A 24,623-nucleotide genomic window follows, 5' to 3' on the forward strand; every position below is an offset into this window, starting at 1 on the left:
TTTTCTGATTTGCACCCTACTGCCATATTTTAAATTATTTTTGAAGTGGCATAAGAAAACACTATACTTTTTTTCTTTTCTTTATCATTGGTGTATAATGGGCATTTTCTCCTTTAAGTTAAGGACTGGCAGTTAAGTTTATTAAATTCAGCAAAACTATGAGCTTATCAACAACTCCTGAATTTTATTAAAGTTAGTGGGGTGAAATAAACTCAAAACTAGAATATCTGGATGAGATTTCTGTTTCTACTAATATAACCTGTTTCAATCTTTAACTAACTTTCTTTGCCCTGATTTTTCTTTGTAAAATAAGAATAATGCCTATTCCTTTTAACACCTCTATGTCTTGAGATTATTATATTTCCAAGTCTCTTTCAAGAATAGTATATACTTGGTGGAGTTATTGTTATGATATAGGAAAATGATCACGCCTTCCCTAAAATTGCGTAGGAAATTCTGGCTCCTGTCATCCAATCTAGGCAGTTAAGAGATACTCTGTCTTACTTGGCATGCTTCTTACACTGCATTCTGTCTGACTTTGCAGGGCTCTTACATAATTCATAGAGATTTATACCTACATAGGCATACTAATTGTTGTTGCACTAAAATAATGCCACGACCAATCATATCTTCCTTTGACCATAGAGAGACTGGACTGCTTGTATAAACAAGTTATTTAATCAAAACCCTTCAGATTCTATGTCATGATTGATGCAAATGATATAAAACCTTTAGGAATGAAACAAACTGGGAAATTCTCTAGTGCTAGTGTTGGCTTCGCTTGGAAAAGTGCACAGGTCAAGAAAATATTTAGGGTACAGAATTTCATTCTGTGATGTTCTTTGTCTTTGGGGTTGTGCCACCCTGACAATCTGGGATGGAGCAAAGGTGAGTGGCTATGAGAATTCTTCAGGGAGATGGGAATGTACCATGCATATTTGAGATTATCTGGGTTTTAGGCAGTATTCCAAACTAGCATATAGGTATTTCTATATAGTTATTTCCAGTGTGCAGAACAAGGAACAAATTGATTCAATTTAAAATAACTATGGTACCTACTTGCTGATGACAAACAGTACCTCCTTCCCCCACACTTTGGGGGAAAAATGGCAAGATGCAACTGTAAGAAACTGTAATAGTTTCTTTTTTCACCTGAGTATATACAGAGAATGAAGTAAATCACAATAGTCCAATATTTATAAAGGCCTTAAAACCCAGAAATCTTCTTTAAAAAATTTTTTGAGACTTTTAAGAATTCCTGCTTATTTATCACCCCAAAAGAGATCTCAGTGTGAAGTTTGAATATCTATGTAAATATAACTTTATGGGACTCCTTGTGTCAACTTGAAAAGATGTAATTTTTAAGTTACAGATGCAATTTAAAAATTTACTTGCCTAACTATGTTCATAGAAACCTCCTTCTATCCTTTCATATATGAGGGGCTCTAAATTAGCCACTTGATACTGTCCACACAATCTGGGTTCCTTTTTAAGATTGCTTTGTCTTTTAATAGTCAAATTTTAACAGGTCAATAGGAAGGTGGTTTGTTTTTGGCTGGAAAAACCTGAAATGGAAAGAATTTCTGAAAAAGTGGGATGTGTCAACTTTAGATATAATTTCTTCTAAAGCTAAGCAAAGGAAATAGGCTTAAAATAGTTATAAATATGTCATTATTACTTGAGATAGAATGCTGACTTATGTCCACAAAAGTGAAGATACTAAGGAAATCATTGATTATGTCCTTAAGTGTATTCAAAGGACTATGTATTTAAGATCTTTAACTTGATCAAAGGGCACAAGAAAACACTTGTTGATTGTGCTCTGCTAGTTTGAAATGAGACCACAGAAATATGTAGCTTCTACTTCAAAACCAACATAGACATATACAGATTTTACATTACCCATAATTAACTTTAATAATAGAAGTATAAAGTTTAGAAAATTACTAATCATTCTTCTCAAATACTAAGTAGCATTTAAAAAAAAATTCTATTACAGAGTGCCACACTTGTCTCTTTGAAGTTGGTCTGAATTCTAATTCATGGAGGCACTAAGCAATTGTGAGATTACCAAGCGATTTGGGATACTATTGAAAGACTGCATGGTGGCCTAAAATTCCTACAGGTAAATTCTACAAGATTATAGTCCATAATTAATCCTCCTAACTCCGGACATCTCCTCCATTTTCAAATAACCACCAGTGGAGGTTTATTAACTTTCTTTTTTTAAAAAGAGAAAATAAACAGGATGCATTTTAGTAAATCCTTTTTAATCTAAAACTCTTCCAATAAAAAGTTTAAAGAATTTTTCAATAGCTATGATATCAGTATTAAAAGAAGTTCAAAAACTAAAATATTTTGTCACTTGTTCCCTTGGGAGTGTGTGTGTGTGTGTGTGTGTGTGTGTGTGTGTGTGTGTACGTATGTACCTGGTCTATATATGTAAAATGAAAAGTCAGTTTCTACTCAGTAAACCTTTCGCCCATGATATAGAAGGCACAGAAAACAAACGCTTACATAAAACTTCTTGATACAATTGCTGTCCCTAAACCTCACAACTATTCAAATTACATTTTGTAGGTTATTGATGTGTTTCTCAACAGGCAGTATCTCTAATCCAAAGCCACAAAGGAAATATCTTTAAATCCAAAGCCTGGATTAATCCTTCCAAACTGCTTACTGTATAATGAAGTAACTAAACTCTAGTGAATTATAAGCCATCAAAGTACAATGTTTTATTAAATAGCCCATTTAATTGAGAAAGTTGCATTTCAATAATAATGTGATACTTTGTCAAATAATGTACTCTTAGTTCAAAATGCCTTAAAATCTGAATCTATTTACTGTTTTCTAAAAAAGTTCACATTATCTAAGTAGATTCTTTTCTTGTAAGAAAATACAGAAAACGTGCTATTGTAACAGAAGTTGATGAATGACAACATTCCCAATAGTATGTTCTTCAATAAAAGGGGGTGGGGGGAAATTTATTATTTAAGATTATGTAGCATTGTTTTCTAAAGATCATTAATTGTTTCCTCTAAAAATTAACGACAATTCAGAATGTTTAAGATGTTTATTATATTGGAAGTAGAATATGTACACACACACATGCACACTTGTTTACAAGGGTACTTCAAAAAGTTAATAGAAAAACAGAATTAAAAATAATAAAAATCTTTCCACGAACTTTTTGAAGTACCCTCATATATGTATTTTACTATAGATGTGGCAATAATATGAAAGTGGGCAGAAACAGGTAAAAGACCATTGATGTCCAAATACTGACACTGTACTTAGTATCAATTCCATTTCTAAGCCTGCTAATACTGTTGCTTTTAAATATTTCCAAAAAAAGAAAGTTGAAATAAAGAATAATAGGATGCTTTAACTCATCTAAAGAAATTATATTTTGACCTTGAACCATAAGCTTCTTAAAGAACAAGAGATTATTTCTTACTGATCTCTACATCCCTAGATCCCATCCAAGAGCTTGTTAACTAAAAAGAATATGAATAAAGAAAATTTTAAGTGTCAAAAGAAAGCATGAAATGCTTCTTTTTATCTTGATTATATCTTTATTTTACATTCTATGAAGTTAATTTCAGTTGTTATCACAGAAACTTTAAGTTAAAAGTATTTTTTGGAAATAACAGCAACAACAAAAAACCCCAACAGCACACAAATGGTCCCTGACTTTGAATGGTTTGACTTAGAATTTTTGAACTTTTACAAGGGTTTTATGGGGACATAACCCCATTGTAAGTCGAGCAGCATCTGGACTTAATGATGATTTGATTCATGTTTTTTTCACTTTACAATGGGTTTACTGGAGTAGTGAATACACTTTGACTTATAATATTTTTGACTTATGATAGGTTGATTGGGTGTAACCCCATCATAAGTAGAGCAGCATCTATAAGTAAGCTGAAAATATCTTAGGTCAAATTTTATTAAACATTCAATTGGATGTGTCAAATAGCCAGAAGGATAAGGATGGTGCTCAGAGAAGTCTCAGCTAGAAATACAAGCTTACATACAGTATTTAAAATCATAAGATTCAGGTGAAATCCTGTAGGTAGTGGGTATACACAGAAAAGAGGCCCCTCAAAATAGGGTATGGATACAGAACAATAGCCCTGAAGAAACAAGCATTTAAAGGTGGAAACAGGGAGAACTGCCACCAAAGAACATTGGGCTTGGGAGCAAAATCAGAAAAAATGCATGTCTTGAGAGCTGAAAGAACGGAATTTCAAAAAGCGGGACCTGGAAAACTGTGTTGAACACAATTGAGAGTTAAAGATAAGAACAGTCCATTGGATTTGGCAATATGAAGATTGCTGATGATTTTCGCAAGACTGGAGAAATTGAAGAGTGAATGGGAGTCTTTTGAGAAGTTTTGCATGATGGAAAGTGAGAAATGGGCAGTAGTAGTAGTAGGAAGGTGATAGGGGGAAAAAGACAGTTTAACTTTGGAGATTCCAAATCGTGTTTGTACGCTGACAAAAATGATCCAGTAGAGAAGAAAGGAGTGATGGCACGGAAGAAGTCTTTGAGGAGGCAAGAAGAGATGGGGTCCATAGTAAAAATGGACTGACTAAGCTTTGAAAAAAAGACACTATCTTCATTGTAACAGAACAAAAAAAAAAAAAAAAAAAAAGAAAGGTGAGTTAAAATAGGAGTAGTTTATGGATTGGGTAGTGGGAGATAATCTTGGGCAAGTTGGCTTAAGTTTTCTTAATAATCATGTCTCCTTCCCTCAGCTGTTATGAAGATTAAATTAGATAAGCGATGTTATAAACAGCAATTAGCATATTGCCTGGCCTTCACTAAATATATTTTAATAAATATTATCATCATTATTAATCAACATATTCAGATTGTAGACAGATTTGAAGCCATTAAGAGAGTAACATTCCAAATACTACAATTAGCATAAAGATTAAGTCTGTATGGCATTGAAGCCTGCGTTGTTTCTATTCCTTTCCAGTAATTTCATTTAAAATTGTACTGGACTGTTTATGTTCCAAAAACGAAATCTTTCGGGCAATTTTGCTTGTTTAAGATTTATGGTTTGTTAAAAGAACAACAAAAAGTGAAAAAATTTAATGTTTACTTTGAGCAGAAATTTTCTGTGGACTTTTAAGTCCAGAATTTTGGATGGATTTAAAGTTGCAGAGAAAGAAGCAATCTATAGAATAGGGCCCCAGACACAGTCTAAAATTCTGTGTTTTTCACATGCAAACTATGATGTTACAGTTTCAGTAGATACAGACTATTTAAAAACAGTAATTCTAAGGGCACAGCTACAATTTTAAAGTTCAACATTTCTACATTATAACTAATAACCTTCTGAAAAGATCTAGGTGAGTGCTGCTTAAAATGTTCAAGCCACTCCTCTTTCTTACCCTCCTTTCTTATTGGGGTAACTAACAACTGGCACTTTCCCAAAAGGGGATCCTCTATTTTATCAGGAAATCTGATTTTACTGTTCCCAGTTTAGAAATATTCTTCTAAGTTCTCAATACACTCTTAGTTATGGCTTTTATGATAGTTATCTAAATCACTGAATGGTATTATATGCTATCGATTTATCCCAACATTTTGATTTTTATGAGAATGGAAATAATTTATTCTGTGAAATCAAATGGCTATAACAGTAACTGTGACTTCAATGCTGAGAAACTGAAACTGATTTCTTTCCCTTATATGTTTTATAACATTTCATATATGTATATGTAAATATCCATATAAATTTATATAATAAAATATATCAATGGCTATCACCCAAAATAGATTTTTGAGGTTGAATTTCTTGACAGAGACAAGAAGTTGCTAAACTCCAGATGTCAACCACAAAATAAGGCAGTACAAAGGAAAGGTAGGGGTCCGAATCCTTTCTGCTTATGTTCCCATTTACTTAGAAGTGTTGCAAAAAAGAAAAGGAGGATAAAAGGTGTAAGTGAAAAATGAGTTTAACATATATTAACTGAATCAACTAATTAATGCCTCAACTGAGAGGTTTCTTTGGAACAAAAAAGAAAACAAAGAAGTATGAAATTTTATTGTACTTCACTATGAAGATGCATATATTAATGTATAAAATTCAGCTTGCATAAATGTAATTTTGAAATTCCATTGATTTATTCAACAAATATTTATATTTTCTCTATGTGTAAGGACCCATTTGATAAGATTGATCAGTGGATGTTAATAACAATGTTATTTTTACTCTAAGAGTAGCTCTTCTAATGTGGAGATCAAGCTTTCTGAAAACTTTAAAATTCCCTTAAACACTACAGTATGTTATCTGTAATCAAAAGTGAAAAATAATGTTCTGACTCATTAAATAAACTCATTAAGTACAAATTTATGTTGAAACTAAACATACAACACAACCAAAGAAATAACAAACCAGTTTATTTTATTTGAGGAGAAAGGCTTGGTCTTTTAAAAGCATTGAAATAAAACTTATTTGAATCTTAATGGTAGTATACATGCACGTCTATCAGCCCTTCCCACCCCCCATGTACACCTTCTCCTCTTAGTTTATTAAACATGCTAAACCTTTCTTCCAGGTTTGGCCTTGCAACCACTTGACTTGAAAAAGTAGGTCACTTGAAAAGGAAGAAAGCCCAATAAAATGAATTACGAAGACAACAAGATTAAACTGATTGCACTGTTTTCATACATCCTAGCAGAAATTCTGCAAACATGCAGTTGGCTATGGTTTGGCATTTAACAACATGCGATCAGTAAGAAGGAGGAAATTTTATTCTCATTAACTGTTGCAGATTTACTGCAGTGAAAAAGGGCTATGTAACCTGAGATGTGACAGTACAGAAAGATCAAAGCCGTGGACGGGAAACTAAATAAACCCTCTGGCTACTTCCTGCAAGGAAAATTCACTTTGGCAATGTAAAACAGAGCCCATTTAAAAACTACTCTCAGTTTTATGAGCTGTCATAGCAGCTCAAGTGGTTTGGGCTGGCTGAATTTAGAACATTATATTTCCTTGTTTTTGTCTTAGATACTTCTGTAAGCAGTTTTATAGACAACCCCCCTCCCTCCCGCCTCCCCTTTTTAAAAACATAACAACAAAAAAAACTTCTTTTCCTTTCCTGGAAATTGAGAGGGTAACGACTAAACTTATTAAAGCAGGTAGGTCTTCGTTTGCACATTCCTTTCTCATTTACTACAGCTTAATATTATACTCTTAGATTTATTTGGCAATATAAATTTACTTTAATAATTTATCTACAATCTGTACAATTCCTATTCGAAATAAGTGCAAATCAGTTTACAGAGCCCATATGGCTCATATCTGAGGAGTGAGCTATTTGTAAGAGCACATCTGGAAGAACTATGCGCAATATGGACAATATGGGGATTAATTAATATTATATTCAAAAACCTATAGACCCTAGGTTTCAGCTGGTTTTAAAGAAATTTTTAAAAATTAGTTTAATATTTCTAATATAAGAAAATTTTAAATGTTCGTAAATACTTAAATAACATTGTTAAACCAATCAAAACACAGATGGGCTAGAATAAATCTACCTTAAATTAGAAAATAATCCCTGAGTTAAGGAGTAAGCTCACTGTCATTGAATCCAGACCTGAAGGAAATAAAAGAGGACATGCTCTACTTCTCCCTGTTATTGTTTTGGAGGGGATGGTGGTGCTTATCAACTAATTGCATACAATTTTGTTATTCTCATTCAGAATATGAATAAGCCTTATTGATAACTTGTACTTTATTCCTTTAAAAAATTTAATTTTTTAAAATAATAGCATTTCCTAGGTCAAATAGGTTGTAAGTGCAGTCATCTTTGCTTAAAGACTTTCTATTTAAACCTACAACTAATTTTTACATCTGTACAGCTAACAAAAATGTAATTAATACATGTAAAAAATGTATGAACTTTAACACTAGACAATCATTCTTAAATGGTGGTGATATAATTAACTTCCCAGGCTTGACTGGATTAATTCCCATGCCATTTCTCCTAGTACAAAACTACACCATAATTGATGTGTTAACATTTTTATAGGATCCAGTAATATTCAGATTACTTTCTTAATTTAGAGACTTAACTAAGCTAAATTTCTTGTCCTAATAATGTGATAATAAATTTGGTTTTCTTTGCAAGCATCTTTGGGTTTTATATACAGCTAATGTGGATGCTTCTAAAACTTTTGCTCAGATTACCAGGTTCAAAATTAACTTGATGAGGCAGTTCTGTCACCAACTTCTCTTGCTTCTAAAGTTACATCGGAAAGTAAATCACTTAAAATATTTTTTCAAGTCAGGACTGTAATTTCTCTAGTATAAAACATCTTCCTAAGTTTCCAGGACTCTAAGCCTTGATTTTTGGCTTGTATTTCTGTATTTCAGTAAAGTTTACAGTTTGCTAATGCTGATGTGTGATAATCTAATAAAATCTGGCCTTAAAGGTTATAGGCCCAATTTACTAATAAAACCTAATTCAATTCTCATTGGGAAATGCAAATCATTAGTGTCCAAGCAGTGGAACTGAATTTCCCTGCCTTTTCAAGGCTTGAAGGAAGCTGTCTCTATAAAAAGTCTAAACAAATAAGAGAAATAAGACTAATATATAATAAACCCATTAGGACACATTTATAGGCATAAAATAATAGCATCATGTCCACTAATATTTACACTGGTTAATTAGGTGAATACATGATTTGCATGAGGCATTTATCCTGCCAGACTGAGACTATTCTACACATTTCATTTCTTTTTTTTTATATAAATGGATCTAATCTGCAGAGAACTCAGTGAACTAATCACTTAAGAGAATTTAAAGGTAGTGAACTAATTACTTAATGTGTTAATAAACTCTTAGCAGCTTGCCTCCAAGCAAATTTGGTGCGCAAATTTGTAGTAAACCATGTTCAATGTATTAAAGCAAAATAGGTAAACAATATGTTTTGTTGCACTACAAAACCTACACATATCTTACTCAATTTTTAATAACTTTTACTCAACCCCCCAAAGCACAGTTCACTGATAGACTATTTGTCATTTGGAGGTGGCAATGTGTAATAAGAGTGCTGGCTCTTACCAAGCTTAAAGGCTTCACTATTTATTAGCTACTTGGTTCTACGCTAGTTGCTTAAAAAACTCTGAATCTTAATTTCCACATTCTTAAAACAGGGACAGTACTACTCTTTGCCCTACGCTTATTGAAGATCAAATGAGGTACACGAAGATATAAATGCTAGATAAATGCAAGTTATCAGTCTTTGTATAGTTAGATTTAGACTAAAAAATGTCTTAAACATTTTATTCTTTGAAATTTTTCGAAGGGTCCTAAGATATTCCATCTTCTTAAATACATAAAAAAGTAATTGGTAGAATTGCTATAAGAGAACTCAGAAAAGAAAGATGAGATTTTACGTAAGGATTGTGTTAGAGCAAGAGTCTCATAGTGTAAAAAACTTATTTGTATTGGTTTGATTTCTCATCAGAACTGTGTTGTTACATAGCTGTTGTCAATTTTGTTCTCCTGTTTTAACCAACCCACAAGTTTAGAAGTAAAATGACCATTTCATTACCTTAGGTATAATTTTACTTGCCATAGAGTATTATTTCTCATAAACAGTTTTATTCATTTCAAGAAATTTTACCATACATTTCTGCTTCATTAATACCGATAAAGGTAGGAGGAACTGAAAATTATTTCTATTGGTTATACCTAGGTATAGCATTTATTACTAAGCTTGAAATAAATGTTTACATATATTAAAAATAATGTCATTTGGTTAACTGAATATAATTTATAATAAAAATGTGCACATATCTCTACATTTTTAGATCAAATTATATACCTTGCCTGAAACAGAGCAACGTTTTAAAGTAAACAGGATATTGTCTTGTTACCCAACCCCGCTCTCACTATAAAGAGATTCTACTGTATGTGTTTTAATCATGATTTAACAAAATTCTATTTAAACTGAGAAGCAACTCTTGAATACCTCCCAACCTAGACCAAGGCAAGAACAGGTAGGAGGGACCTATGCAAATGTGCATGTAAAGAACTAAGAGTAAATAAAATATATAACAGTAACTTGCATATATAAGACATTCAATGAATTTTTGTTTTTTTAATATTATATGTTGCTTAATAACAGGCTTGTCTTAGAATGAAAATATGTTTACATGTTGAGTAAATCAATAAATCTGTTACAATGTTTGTAAATATGCAAATAAATATAAATGGAATGATCACATATTCTTAACCATAATGTTTACTTTCAATTACCAGAATTACAGATGTGGCAGTGGTATATCCAATTTTATGCTATCAAAACATAAAATGTGAATAACATTCTTAGAAAAAAAATTTTCAATTAAAGAAGAAGTGAATTCAAAGGTCTCTGGGGTCAATCTTTATTAAAATGAAGAATTTTATGTAAGTTGAGTATCTATTGCTAAATTTATCTATTTTGACCATATATAGGGTATACTTGAAACAGAACATCAGTGTAATATAATCTAACATATGGACAAAATCTTGGGACACAAAAGTAGGTGTTGAAAAAAACTTCATTCCACAGATAAGTGTACCTCAGTATACTCAGTGTATCTATTTTTTTGACATATAATAACTTCTTAATTCAGTCTTTATTTTTATCTCTGATTATTTTATAAGGATAAATTCTTAGAAATGAAGTTATGGAATTAAAGGAAGTGAACAATTTAAGGCTCGTGTTTTATGCTGAAGGTAATGAAGTTTACTAAAACTTAAATTATTAGGAGAAATGAAATATTTTAGGTGATCAATTAAAAATTGATAAAGGACTTATCAAAGAAGGGATTTTGTAGGCATATACAATTTTGAGGTTGCTTTTCTCAAATGAAAAACTGAGTAAACAAAATAGCTGAATAAATTAAGGTGGCCTTACAGGTAAAGAAGTAATCTAATTTTTACACATAGAATCCTACTCTTAGGAAAAATCATATATTTAAAACTTTGGATAAGAGATTATTTCTCATATTTAAAAAAACTGTGAGTTCTATTCAGTATGATATTTTTAAGTGCAACTAACACTTCAACTGTGACTTAATGTTTGAAAAAAAATAAAGTAGAAAGACTAGAATAAAAGGTATATAATATTAAAAGGTATATAAACATAAAAGGTATTTGTAATATTTAATGCACATAACGCAAAAAAAGTTAATATTAACGTATTCAAAGAAAGAAAAAAAAAAGAAGCAGGCTATGACACACACAGAAAATGAAAGTGTAAGAATCAGATGGCTCAGATAATGCACACATCTAGTTCATTTTTGACTCCAGCGAAATGGTCAGTAAATGACATCACTGTGCCAACCACAAAGAACTCCAGGCTCTCTGAAAAATATTTTTCAAAGCCCCAAGGAAACCTAAGCAGTCCTGCAATTTTTTTTCCAGTTTATGAAAATTGGATTCCTATAAAAGAAAAATGGACCATTTTTACTGCAACAAAAACTGATTTGTAAAAGCTGGAAGCAGTTTAAAAATATTCTTAACATGAGGTTCTTGTTAGTCTTGAAAAGTAAGAGTTATAATAAAAAAACGGCCCAAAAATATGGTGTGGATACATGGTATATAACAGGAAAAAATGCTAGTCTTGCTCCTATTATTTTTAATTAGCTTCAATAGCAAGTTCCACTTCACTTTCTAACACCAGTTCAGATTTGGGGAGGGGAAGATTTACATTTGACGCTCTGGGATTGGCAACTCCATAGCTAATACCCTGGAGCCCTAATGCATTTTGCATTAGCTCTAAATGTCGGGAAATCCTGGCGCCAAGTGGTTCAAACCGATAGTGACACGTGTCTAAAACCCAGGATTCGCTGTCCAAATGCCAGTACCTATTTTATCAAACATCCAGTCTCTCTTGAAGAATGGGATAGATGAGTTTAACAGTTTTCACTGTTTTCAATTAAACTGCTTTGCTACGTTACAAAAATGCAGGCATTAGGTTAAGAAGGACCCACTGACTTGAATTTTAAGAAAAATACCAATTTGAACTGTTTAAACACTTCTCTAAATCTGGCTTACTTTCTCAGATTTTAACACATTTGTCCTATTAATAAACTGTCATTTTAGGAAGAAATGAAGAATTTTTCTTTGAACAAATAAAAAACTCCTTGTGTCGAACAAAATAGCAATTTATTCTTTACCTTGCAGGAACTTGGGATCATCCACTTTACATGAATCCACTCAAACTGAAATGTTGAAATAACAACAAAGACTGAAAAGCTATGAAAGCTGGCTGAAGGGTACGCCAATTGGCACTGTCATATTTTGTTTCAAGTTTCATCACACATATTATTGTCACTCAAATAATTAAAAACAATGGTAATGATAAAAATTCACCTTTTATACATTAATCTTTTATTAGTCTTTTCCCAGATAACTTAATAGTGCTTATTTATCAAAGACATATGATACAGGAGCAGGAAAAGAATTCATAAGTCATCTGGACTATTTCCTTGATATATAGAAGGAAACAAAGAACCAAAAAAAAAACTCCAAATAGATAACATTTCCTCTTTTTAAAGGTACTTAGAGTATCAGCTTTTTCAATATTTAAAATTCAATTAAGATATAATTCTTTTGTAATTAACTCAAATTCTTCATGTTGTCCATTAAGTCTGCTTATTCTCATATTCACAGTGGAGATAAAGATAGTTCAATAACTTCTATTTCATGAACTGGATTTCTTAAAAAATACTATTATGTTTAAATCAATTAAAATGAAAAATTTCATAAACAGTGTTTCGAGTCAATGTTATTTAATCTAATGAGCTTTAAACTTACCTATTGGATATCAGAGGCTGAAAGGTAGACACTAGTTTAAAATTTCACATCTGGGACATTATGTAGCAAAACTATCATACCAAAATATGTGAATAATTATGTAGCAATATAAAATACTTAAATTTTTGCGGAATTAACAAATATGCCAGACTTAACATATATGGGTTGGTACTCTCAAAGAAGAACATAGAAGTCCTATAAGAAGGAGAATCCTAACCAATGAAAAACGATTGAATAAAAGAAAAAAAGTAAATGATTGCAAAGTAGGTCAACAAAATGGAATGTGGAAAAGAGCTATGAATCTTTGGCTGTACTATATACTTTCTATCTCTTCTGACATAATTTACAGTCCCTTTTCATTTGATCTATTACCTACAAAAAAAAATTGAGGAAATTCATTGTAAATTATTTCTTCTGGAAATAAAATGGAAAAAGTGATACAGTAATGTGACTTAAGACCTGAAAAATTACAAAAGACAAGAGATGAAAAACTTGACTTTCTCAGGGGAAGTTCTTCCTAAAGGGCAAAGAATTCTCAAATCAAAATAATTTTAATAAATATGTATATTACTCTTTTGATTTGAAAAATAACCTGCAGTATGTTTTATTAACTGATCCTTTAAGTCAACATTACTGTGATGTGTCTTCTATGAAGTAAAAGAAGCTATTAAACATTTTTACCCTTAGAAAAAAAATGAGCAACAAAGTTAAAGGATTTTCCAAAAACCATTTTTTTAAAAAAAAATTAACTAAGGAATGAAATCCTTTGGAAGGAAATCCTGAAATCTTTGTCATTGAATATATCTATCTCTCAAAACTTTATTGTTTTATAAAATGACCATTTTTGAAAACCAGAAATGAGAGCTTTGGCTGAATTGAGCTCATAAGATCATTCTTTTGTATATTCAGTTTTAGTGAAAATGTTTAGTACCTTAAAAGTCACATAATTATATATATATATATAAAAGAAAATAATTACTTTCTCAAATAAGTAATACATGATTAGCATTATGTAGCAATATAAAATACTTAAATCTTTAGATTGGCAGCATCTGCTGGAGATATAAAAATGATATTTTGCTCATAGTGAAACATAAATGGCAGAATAATTAATCTTTTAAATGCTATAAGCAAAATTCCTTGAAATAAATATTAAGATCACATATCCAAATCATTTCTTCCTTTTCCAATTATGTTTCAGAAAACATTTGTACAGTGAATTGTCACATGATAGAGGTTAGTATTTATAATGATTAAACAGAGCCTCTATCTAAATAATTATAGCTAATATAGCCACAAGCATCAGAAATAATCAAAAGCCATATGTTTTCTAGTATTTAACCATGTTTAGCCTTATTTCCTAAGGCAAGGAGTTTCTTACTATGACAATTCAGTATCCAGCTGAAACTATTTTTAAAGGGTTATTTATTTAAAGTCCACTACAGAAAACTGAACTACACATATTGTTATTGCATTTCACGCAATACTCCTATGTTATTTTACAGTGCTTTTAAACTTTGCATCGTGATAATCAGTGAGTTGTGAAATCAGCTTACTGGTTTGTAATCTGCATTTAAAAAAATGAATAGACTAAAACAACATATCATTGTGTATTACAGGTAGTAAGAGCAAGTAACATTTTAAGAAATTTTTGTTTTACGTATATGTATATAGGTAGATACGTGTATATAAACAAATATGAATGTGAACACTTGGTTGCAATATGAAAGGGATTTCTGTTAATATGGATTGTGGTCAAAAAAGCTCAAAAGTCACTGTACTATGTTTTGTTTTCTCCAGATCAGGCAGCATGTTGTACTGGAACATGCTGCTTGATTTGCACCAATAAGCTTTGGTGACACATAGACCTGAGTTCATATTTTTGCTCTATCATCCTACTTATGTGAGTTGGTTACTTAAATTTTTAGAGCCTTGATTTCTTCATCTGTAAAATGGATACAATAATATATGCTTTAAAATGTTGCTGTACAGGTTAAAATAAATAAGATGAATATTTTTAAAATCGATTATCCACAATAGATTATCAGTAATGATTGAAATTATTATAATTATTATTGGATTAAAATAGTTTATTACAAGTGATTATTTAAGAGTTATAGCATATTGGTCACAATTGTATTGTTAATTTAAAAAATACACAAACATATTTCCCAAATGGAAAATAACTTATGCTAATGAAAAGTAGAATTTTAGGAGAGGAAATTAAATCAATAATTTAAAGAAAAAAAATAGGCTTAAGGGAAAATAAGACTGTACCTATTCACTGGACTAGCTTAATGTGAAATTTCAACAGTCAACCTAAATTAAAAATATTACAACTCTAGGAATAATATAAAGAGAAAAATATTGTTTGCACTTTCTAGCAAGATTTTAAAAATCTGTGACACCATTAGTAATGAAGCTGGATATCTGTTGTGGGGAACTTTATTATAATTGTATAACAATGCAGGCCTGTCAGATTTTTTTTCCCCTAAATATTTCACTTGCATGTCATCTAGGTAGGAAAAGTCTTCAATTTAATAAAAACATCAACTTTTGAAAACAGAGATGTCTGAGTAATTGTTAAAATACATGTCTTGTGTTCTCATTTTACATTTTATTGGCTTTGGAAAGAACTCAGGAAACAATCTGTGTTCATAATTTGGCAAAAGTATTGTCTATTTTAATAGACAGTCTGTATTTTCCAAAGTGAGGAAGCACATTTTTTTTCAGATCTATGATCTCCATTTTTTTTCCCCATAGGAAATGTGACTACATAAGTTAATTTAAAATCAAACAAACATGTTCTTGAAAAGATTGAGGTTTTTTTCCCCCTTAATGAAAAAGATAGAGAAATGAGGACTGAGGAAAATTCTAGCTTTCAAAAACAAAGAAATACCATACATTTCTTGGAATACTGTTTACCTTCCAGGAAATGAATGCTGCCCAACTACATCTCCGTTTTGAAGGTGATAATCATTAAAGAAATCTGGACTTATGGCTCCTTCAGAGGCAATTAATCCATCTAGAAAGAAGGAAAATGGTAACTGGTAAAACATATTTGTAGGGAATAAGAAAACAAAACAAAAAATAAAAACGTACCCTATCGAGCAGCACAATAAGAAAAAAACCTGTGTACTTAATCTGGAAAAAAAAATGTTAGCATGACATGCTATTCTCTATGGGAGTATGAACAGAAGACCATATGTACTTCAGTGTTTTTTTCACAACAATTTAACACAACAATTCAAGCTTTATTGAGTATCTAGCATGTGCTAGGTAGTACAATAGTACAGAAATGAATAAGAAAAGTCTCTGCCTTCAAGTAGCCTCCAGTCTTGTGGAGAAGACAGACAAAGGAAAGGATAAGTGAGGTTAAGTAGGGAGGGACAGTAAGGATGGTCCAGGCTAAGGAAATTGCTTGAATAAAGGCAAAGAGGCATTAGATAGCATGGTGCTGTAAACAGCAATACTTTAGTATATTTCACACTTTTATATCCAGACAGTTTCATTTGTGTGACATAATTAGAAAGTTATATATATCAAATAAGTGGATTTCTAAATAAGCAATGCTTGAAAATTTCAGTGCCAAAAATTAAACTTATATTAGAAATCTTCATAAATATAGTTTATACTCCCTGTGTTCTTAAAAAGGTGTACTGTATATAACTTAACTTCTTGATGACTTGACCTTTATTATAAATATCAAAACACAGTCATGCTCTAGGGGTTATCAGATATATTTGACTACCCGTGCTAAATGACTCTACACTTCTATGCTTTTTGAGTTCTTTTTCTTTGCTTATAAAGTGCTTCTTTTGCTAAATCTGAGCCTTTTTTAATTACTTTTTGCTGATTTTAGAGTGATACTACTTTTTCATTTGTTCCAGTCTAAGAATCTAGATAACCTATCTTTGATAGAATCATGAGTAAGAATAAAAAGGATCTGAGGAAAAAAGATCTAAGTGATGATCGTTTCATGGATGTCCAATGTGTGAGCAAATACATTATTGGATGACTTTTGTTCTGAGGCCTTGCCAAGTTTCTTTTTCAGTAAGTATGCTGCGTTGTTGAGTGACCTCTAGATAAATATTGACTAGATCATACCCACCACATTGTTTATAAATTTGGCACATAGTAGGCAAAATATTCAGTCACCAGATGATTATTTTACACCTAGCATATGCATAATAACATGTGCTAGGTCCTGTGGGAAATATATAAAATTGCAATATATAATCTCTGTTTTTAAGAATTTCAGTTTAAGTGAAGTATAAGACAAACTCTTAAGGTGCAATTAAATAATATAATTTATTAATAAATGACATAAAACAGGAATGAATTTATGTACTGAATGAGTGGCAGTAAAAGCTAAGGAGGGATTACTGTGTTCTGTAGGGGATAGGAGATCCTACTTGGGGAGGGGAGGAGGCAGAGGTGTAATTGATTTGAGTCTTGAAAACTAGGATTTAAATAACAACATCTGTTTGAAGAGTAAGGGTATTAAAAATTGAGTAAATGGTAAAACTAAGTAATAGAGTTGGCAAATGAATAAGTGAGGTAATTTGTATTTCCATAGACCCTTTTACTACTTTGGTATTTATATCCACTTTTTCCACATCATATATTATTGACTTGTATTATTATTTAATTGTTAAATTGTTAATGGACACCTTTGGTATTTGTCTTATTACTTTACTAAATTTAAAGTATTTAAGAGGTAGCTTGAATTTCCACTAAAAGTGTCAGTCATATTTAGTCCAGTTTTTACATCCACTAAAAGGTAAAGATTTGAGAAATCAAAAGACCAGCTAAACACTGAAAAGTTACAAAAAACGGAATCATGGGAAATGCCAAGATGCCATAGATTGAGAGTAAAACAGCTAAAAAAAAAAAAAAATCAATTTTACATGGATCTAAGATTTTGTGAAAATGTGGCTAAAGTTAATAAAGTTGAGACAACAAAAATCAACAAGTTTCTTTGTTAAATTAAAACAAAATAATTGAGGATCAGGGTTTAAGAAATCTGCCAGTTTTAGAGGAACAAAACTATGTAAAATGCCAAAATAAAATGTATACCACACTTTGAAATGAATGCAAAGAAGATATTCAGCATGTCAGTAAAATAAAAGATTTTAAAGCTCAGAAATATTTCAGGTGTAAATACAACAAAATGAGAAAATAACAGAGTTATGTTTTAAAAAGTTGACATTTATGAAACATGACCTAGCGAAGTCAGCCAGATTTGGAAGAAATTAAATAAAAAAACTGATCAAATTCTCAACATCTTATTTTTGCTTCAGAGCTCCAATTGTCTTCAAAGGGAACGATAAATAGAAAAAGGATAAACAGAATACAGGGAACTACAAACTGGGAGGTCATCAAATAGAGATCAAATTAAAAATTGAGTTTAAAGATTCAGCCAGAAATTTTATAAAGGCAGAATACAACTAGTTTAATAATATAATAAGCCTGATCTTATGTGAATAAGAAAGAATAAATTCATACTTCTGAAGTTCATTTTTAATAATCTTAGGGCACTGCAGTTGATTCAGTGAACTGCAGCTTCTATGGTGCTCTTTACAGCTTGACAGAAGTTACACAGCCCTGACATATGAGCAATCTTTCTTCACTGGAATAAGGTTTTATAAAAGTTGCATTAGAGCCTCATCTCAAGCACCTCAACTTCTTTGGAAATATCTATTTGTTTCTCAGCATTGTGCATCCAAAATTAATTCTTTTAGGGAAATACTAAAAAAGAATCATACTTCTTGATTACAAACCCCAGATATATCCAAGAGTGTCCTTAATCTCCTACTCTAAACTTGTTTCCAAGATGGCAACAAGGAACCAAAGAATTTCACATAACATTTAAATGGACAGAAAAAAATAGAAAACTGAGATGATACACACCAGAGAACTCTGTAAGCTGCAGAGTATTATACACATTTAGAATATTAAATTATATGAAACCGTTTGGACCATAGTTATATAATACCTTTTTGACATACTCCAAGTAACAACAATAAAGACAGTTACAAACAAACTGGGGTATATCATGGAATAGTGAAGAAACCAAAGCAAATTTATTGTTAGCATAGGTAACTTAACAACCTTCTGATTTCTGAAAGTCAGTTAAAAATCTGGTTTATAAACATTGTGAATAAAAGTAAAAAATACAAAAACTCAGTATCTTATATATTGTTACTGAAATAAACTTTATTTTTATTTCTTAATGTCAAATAAAAATATAATATTGGGCTCTTTGGTGAACTAGATAAAAGTGAAATTGTGACTGTGTTGGACAAATAGATGTCAGTAATGTAGGAAATGAGAAAAAGAAATGACTAAAAGGATAAATCTTAACTTATCTGGCTAAACCTGATATAAGACACATCATAGAAACACACTATGGTTTTTACAATGATCCCAAGACACAAACTATTATAAGCTTCATATTCCAGAAGTATATTCACATACTAAGATTTACCACAATTGATAAAGAACAATAAAAAGAGTAAAAAGTCATTTAGAAATATGTAGTAGCAATGCAGCTTTATAAGTTATAATATACTTCCTCTATGGGTAAAAGGAATAAAGCAAACAGCTTAATTTTCATGATAGCAAAGGATATTAATCAGTGATTACAATATTTTAGACCTTAAGGGAAAAAGTACTATAACTAAAGGAGGTGCCAGTTTCCTGTATTTCATATGACAACGCTATGATTCTTTTTTTAAGAAAAGCAAAGGAGAAACAGATACATCTTGAGTGATATTTAATAGTGTGAAAATACAGAGGGCGATAATGACTAGGAAGTAACAAATGCCATTTCATTTCAAAGTAAAAGATAAGACCCAGGGAATTATTGGCCATTTAATTTAGCCTCTGTGGCTGAAAAGCTACTACAGCTGCTTTTATCAGAAGCAGCCTAATGTTTCATAGAAACCCAGGGGCTTAATAAGATGACTCCAACATTCAAACAAATCTGAAGTATTACAAGTTTATCTGATGTTTCTGAAGATACAATTGTACACAATAAAAGAAAAGAGGCTGACATTATTTTGATTTCCATGAAACATATCAAGAAATGTTACAGAGATTCACTTTGTCCATGGACTATTCATTGAAAATGAACTAGGTAAAATAATAAACTAAAAAAATATATAGATGGCTTGCTAAAAGAACTATATCTTTAAACTTACAGAATGTAATTTCCACTGTCAAATGTCTATCGTATCATCAGGTTACGGGTATTAAACAAAAAAAAAGCATGAGTACATCTGATGATGATATTTCACCCCTCAAATGCTTAAACTTATTTCCACCAGATACTACTGTTTCTAAATTTTGGTATATAAAAATATGCATAATTCAGTTTTCTCACAAAAGCGTAAGTTATAAATTTGAAAGTACCTCACAGAAAAATATTTACAATTTACATTTTAAGAGGTTAAATTAAGTGAATTACTTTCGGAAATGTGGTATAACTTTTTAGAAATCTGTTCTGAAATTTAATTGTATTAAAATAAAGTTGAATACCTAAGTGGTTAATAGTTTTATTGGGTTTTGAAAACTGGTAATTGATTTACGCTGAAAGGTAGTTATCAATCTTCAAAGCAAGAAATTTGATTCAGAGATTATTCTGATTTCTAATAACAAAAAATTCGTATTATATATATTTTGGATCATTTTACTGCATGAATACGGAAAATGTAAGGAACAGCTGCTTGCTATTACTGAACTAAGAAATTCTGGCTGGTTGAAATTAATTATCTACTACATCTGGTTTGAAACACAAAGCAGCATTTCAGAACTACTGTAAAGTTCAGTTAGTAAGAAATCTATTCAACTTTCAAAGTAAAGCATAAATTTTCTAGGATTCAAGTATATATATCAAACAAAAATAATGCATAGTATCTATGGGATATTTGCACAATACACAATTATGAAAACACATGAATGAATATGTGAATGTTATTGATTTGGTTACACTGATTAGATGGGAATTTCAGAATAGAATAATTTCAGAATGATAATTTTTACAATCATCCAATCATTGATCATACATTGTTCTGATAAAATGAGATAATACATGCAAAACATTTAGAAATTTTATACTGAGAACACTTAAATATATAGTAGGAATACACAGTAGAAAAACATAAACCAAAAGGTGAGTCGTTAATTAGATATAACTACTTTAATGTTTTTTATTTCAATCCTGCTACAATTTTAATTAGAAATCCTTTCCTTTTTATCCTGCACTAAATGACTTCAATGAAGTAATATTAATATTGCCAACAGAGTAAAACATTAAAAACCAGAATATGCAAAAATTTACCAATCTTTGTACCAACCTCATCCCTGGAAAAAGGCAGTATGGAAGAATCAACAAGGTTACAATATAAGTAAAATTTATGTAAATCTTAAGTTTTATCTTGAAAACACTAGCAGAGTTTAGAAGGAAAAAAACTATTACTATAAAGTATCTAAATCTTCCCAACAGTCACCAAATAGAGTTTAGTAGTTTAAAACTAAAGCAAAACTATGGCAAAATTAAACTGTTAAGATTAAATGCATTGAAAAACAAAATATAAATTAATAAGTTATACATTTAATAAACACAGAATAAAGAAAAATGAATATGTGTTTTACATGTTTGAGCAGAAGTCAGAAACCTTGAATTTGTCAGTTTATTCTAGATAGTAATACACTTTTAAGAGCGATTAACTTTCCTGGCTGCAGTCTTTTTTATAAAGATTACATCAAAGACTAACTTGGAAAAAATTATGGTGAGTTAGTAGGTTTGCTTGTTGTGTACAGATGTTACATCTGTAATCATCAGTCCAAGAGCATTTATATACAAAAGAAGTGCTTACAAAGCTTGGGAAGGTGCAAGGTTGGCAGACCAAAATCCCTATTTATAGTACACAAATTGTTTATTTTTGCTTTGGTTATCACCTTACCTGAACTGTAGAAAAGATCAGGTCTTTCAAGAATATCTCCCTCATGGATGTATGGCTCAATTCGATCATCACCATACAAGTACTGCTCACTCTCATCCATCTGTCGACTCTCTACCATCTCTAGCCATTGAGAGTTATGCCAGCGAAACTTTTCACTCTGAATTTTCTTAGCCCATTCTTCATCATATTCCTATTGAAAACAACAGTCAGCTGCTATTATATAAGCTTGGCACTCAGATAGCAATGCTTTTTATCTCACGAGAAGAGAATTTTGAGAGCCTTCATTTGGGTCAGAGAGAACATTAAAATAGCTTTTCAGAATTATTTTATAAAATAAACAACAAAAAGCAACTAAATGCATACATTAAAGAAGTCTCTGTTTGGATTATCAATCACTAATGGGATTGGCAAATACTGGAAAAAGTTTAAATTTCACAAATTCTTATTTAAATGTTATCTAAATATTGCCAGAATTTAGGTAAGCAATCAGACAGACTTCAGCTTTCAAAGAGTTCTTGCATCTATGATTATTTGTGGCACTAAGGACAGGTGGTTAGCATTAAAATCACATCTTTTGCTAAATCTTTTAGTGTAGATAACTCAGAGCAGGGTGGGGGGAGCACTATTAAAGTACTTTTTACTGTTGAAATGGTTTACTATGGAAAATAAATAGCAAAATTGAATTTAATTTTATTCCAACCACAAAATAATGATGTTATTTTATTTAGTTGTCACTATTTCTTTCAATTGTCTCTTGCTTCAACCATGAACTCCTGAGGAGCAAGACTGTGGCTATTCACTGATAGGTGTATTTGTAACACTTGTCACAGAGAAAATTCTTGGAAATGTTTTTGAAGGACAAACAGGCAAATTACCATAAGCTACAGCAGAACCTATCTATCTCTGTCCTTATCTCATAGGTTGTAGCTACTTCTGACTACTCTATTCACTTGAAATGATGGCATGGATGGGAAAAAGAAGGCTTCAGATATTTCTCATTATCCTAACCGGATTCTTGGCTTTAAATTCCTCTCTCATATCTTTAAACACATTTGGTTATAACTGTCTAAAAAGGAGTTAGAGGGATGCTGGGCAATAGTACTGTCAAGATGGTCAGAATAACTAAGAGGTGAATCAAATATAAATTTTAGTTAAAGGCTGAGAAATTTTCAGGCTAAGCTGAGACACAAATCAACAATCATCATAGAATCAATTTCTGGGATATAAGAATAAATCTGACAATTTATAATATATATAATATTATTATAATTTTCTTATTAACATTTTACTTGTTCGATTTGTTTCACATTATTAATAAATCTCTTAGCAGCAGCATCTGTCAGATTTTGTGTTCTATACTGTACATTTCTGAAGATATATAGATGCTCTCTTTCAACTAAAGTTGGTAAAGGTAGAAGATATTTTTTGGCTATGGTACTGCTAATGGCAATTTTGTTGCCAAGTTATTACTCTTTTGTTCTTTTCTAATAGTTATCTTTTAACATTTATATTAGTTGTCTATTTATTTCCTAATTATTTAAAATTAAATTGTTTAAAATTAAGAGCTTTCATAAACAATGATTGCATTTTACTTTAAAAAATTACAAATGTTTATTTTTCAACTGATAAAATTTCAATATTTAAACCACTGAAGATCTTTACACCAAGATATCTATATTAACCTATATTTGAAATTGATTATTCAGATATAAACAATAAATCCAAATGCCATACCTTGTTGGTATTATTGATGTGGTCACAGTGATTAGATGTGATGGTAATTTATACAATCATCCAATCATTGATCACACACAAAATGTTCTGATGAAATGAGATAATACATATAAAACATTTAGAAAACTTACATTGAGAACACTTAATAAATGTTAGCCATTGCTATTAATTATTCTCTCTAAAATAGGTACTATAATTATTGCCATTTTGCAAATGAGAAAATGAGGCCCAGACCCTGAAGTAACTTGATCCAGGGTACACAGCTGGTTGAATGAATATTTGTCAGGATCACTGCAGAGTGAATTCTTCATTGAATGAGAATATAAAGACCTCCAAGGTCAACTTCCAGCTTTAAGAATATGTGAATGAGTTGAATTTTTGACCAAGTAGTGATGGGGAAGAAGTAGCATCTGGTCCGGTAAGTAAACTACATAACACATTGTATTCTCAATCATGTTCTCTCTAGCCTAGCCACACTTGGGAGGGTATTAGGAAAGGAGGAAGTAAAAAAATAATAAGCACAGAGGTGTTGTTATAAGTAGTTTAGTTGGCACCAGATTTTGGTGGTTCACTTTGGGTTTCCAAAACTAAATAAATACTAAGTCATGCCTGCTAATGTCATGTAGGCACTGTGATCAGCTTCAAAGTAATTTAGCCTAAATGCTAAATATAACACTGAACCTGTTTAAAATTCATGACTTCAAAAGTACGCTTTTTGGTTCCCTATGTGGCTCTTCGTTTGTGCTCAAAGATAGCTGCAAAAAGCTATTTTTGTCATATTACAAATGTCCAGATTATTTAGAAAGAATGATTACATACCCTTACGGTAGGAAGAATAGATGAACTTATTATAACCACTGAAGTAAAGCATTTAATGCATTAACAAAAAGAAAAATGGTATGTGGGACAAGAAATTCTCCATATTAATTGGCTTTTTTCTAAAAGATAAATTAGTCACAGCTCACCAAAATTCTCAGAATATGCTTTATAATATTAAAAATCCTATTAAATCTACATTAAAAATGAACTAATTTGAGTGCTGTTGTTTCTTTAAGAATAGTAGCTTGTTTCACTTGGCAAGAGGCAT

General features: G+C 30.9%; 1 protein-coding gene across 2 annotated transcripts in view; it reads right to left on the reverse strand.

Moving 5' to 3' along the window:
• Positions 1 to 24,623, reverse strand: part of KIFAP3 (kinesin associated protein 3) — a 141,523-nt gene that overhangs the window by 12,578 nt on the left and 104,322 nt on the right. For both annotated transcript variants that reach the window (XM_063104396.1, XM_063104397.1), the window contains exons 18-19: positions 21,803 to 21,992; positions 15,759 to 15,858 (exon numbers count right to left, since the gene is read on the reverse strand). In XM_063104396.1, coding sequence (XP_062960466.1) covers positions 15,759 to 15,858; positions 21,803 to 21,992 — 290 coding nt within the window. The remainder of the gene's footprint in view (positions 1 to 15,758; positions 15,859 to 21,802; positions 21,993 to 24,623) is intronic.

Source organism: Cynocephalus volans, chromosome 8, assembly GCF_027409185.1.
Source record: "Cynocephalus volans isolate mCynVol1 chromosome 8, mCynVol1.pri, whole genome shotgun sequence".
Taxonomy (NCBI): Eukaryota; Metazoa; Chordata; class Mammalia; order Dermoptera; family Cynocephalidae; genus Cynocephalus; species Cynocephalus volans.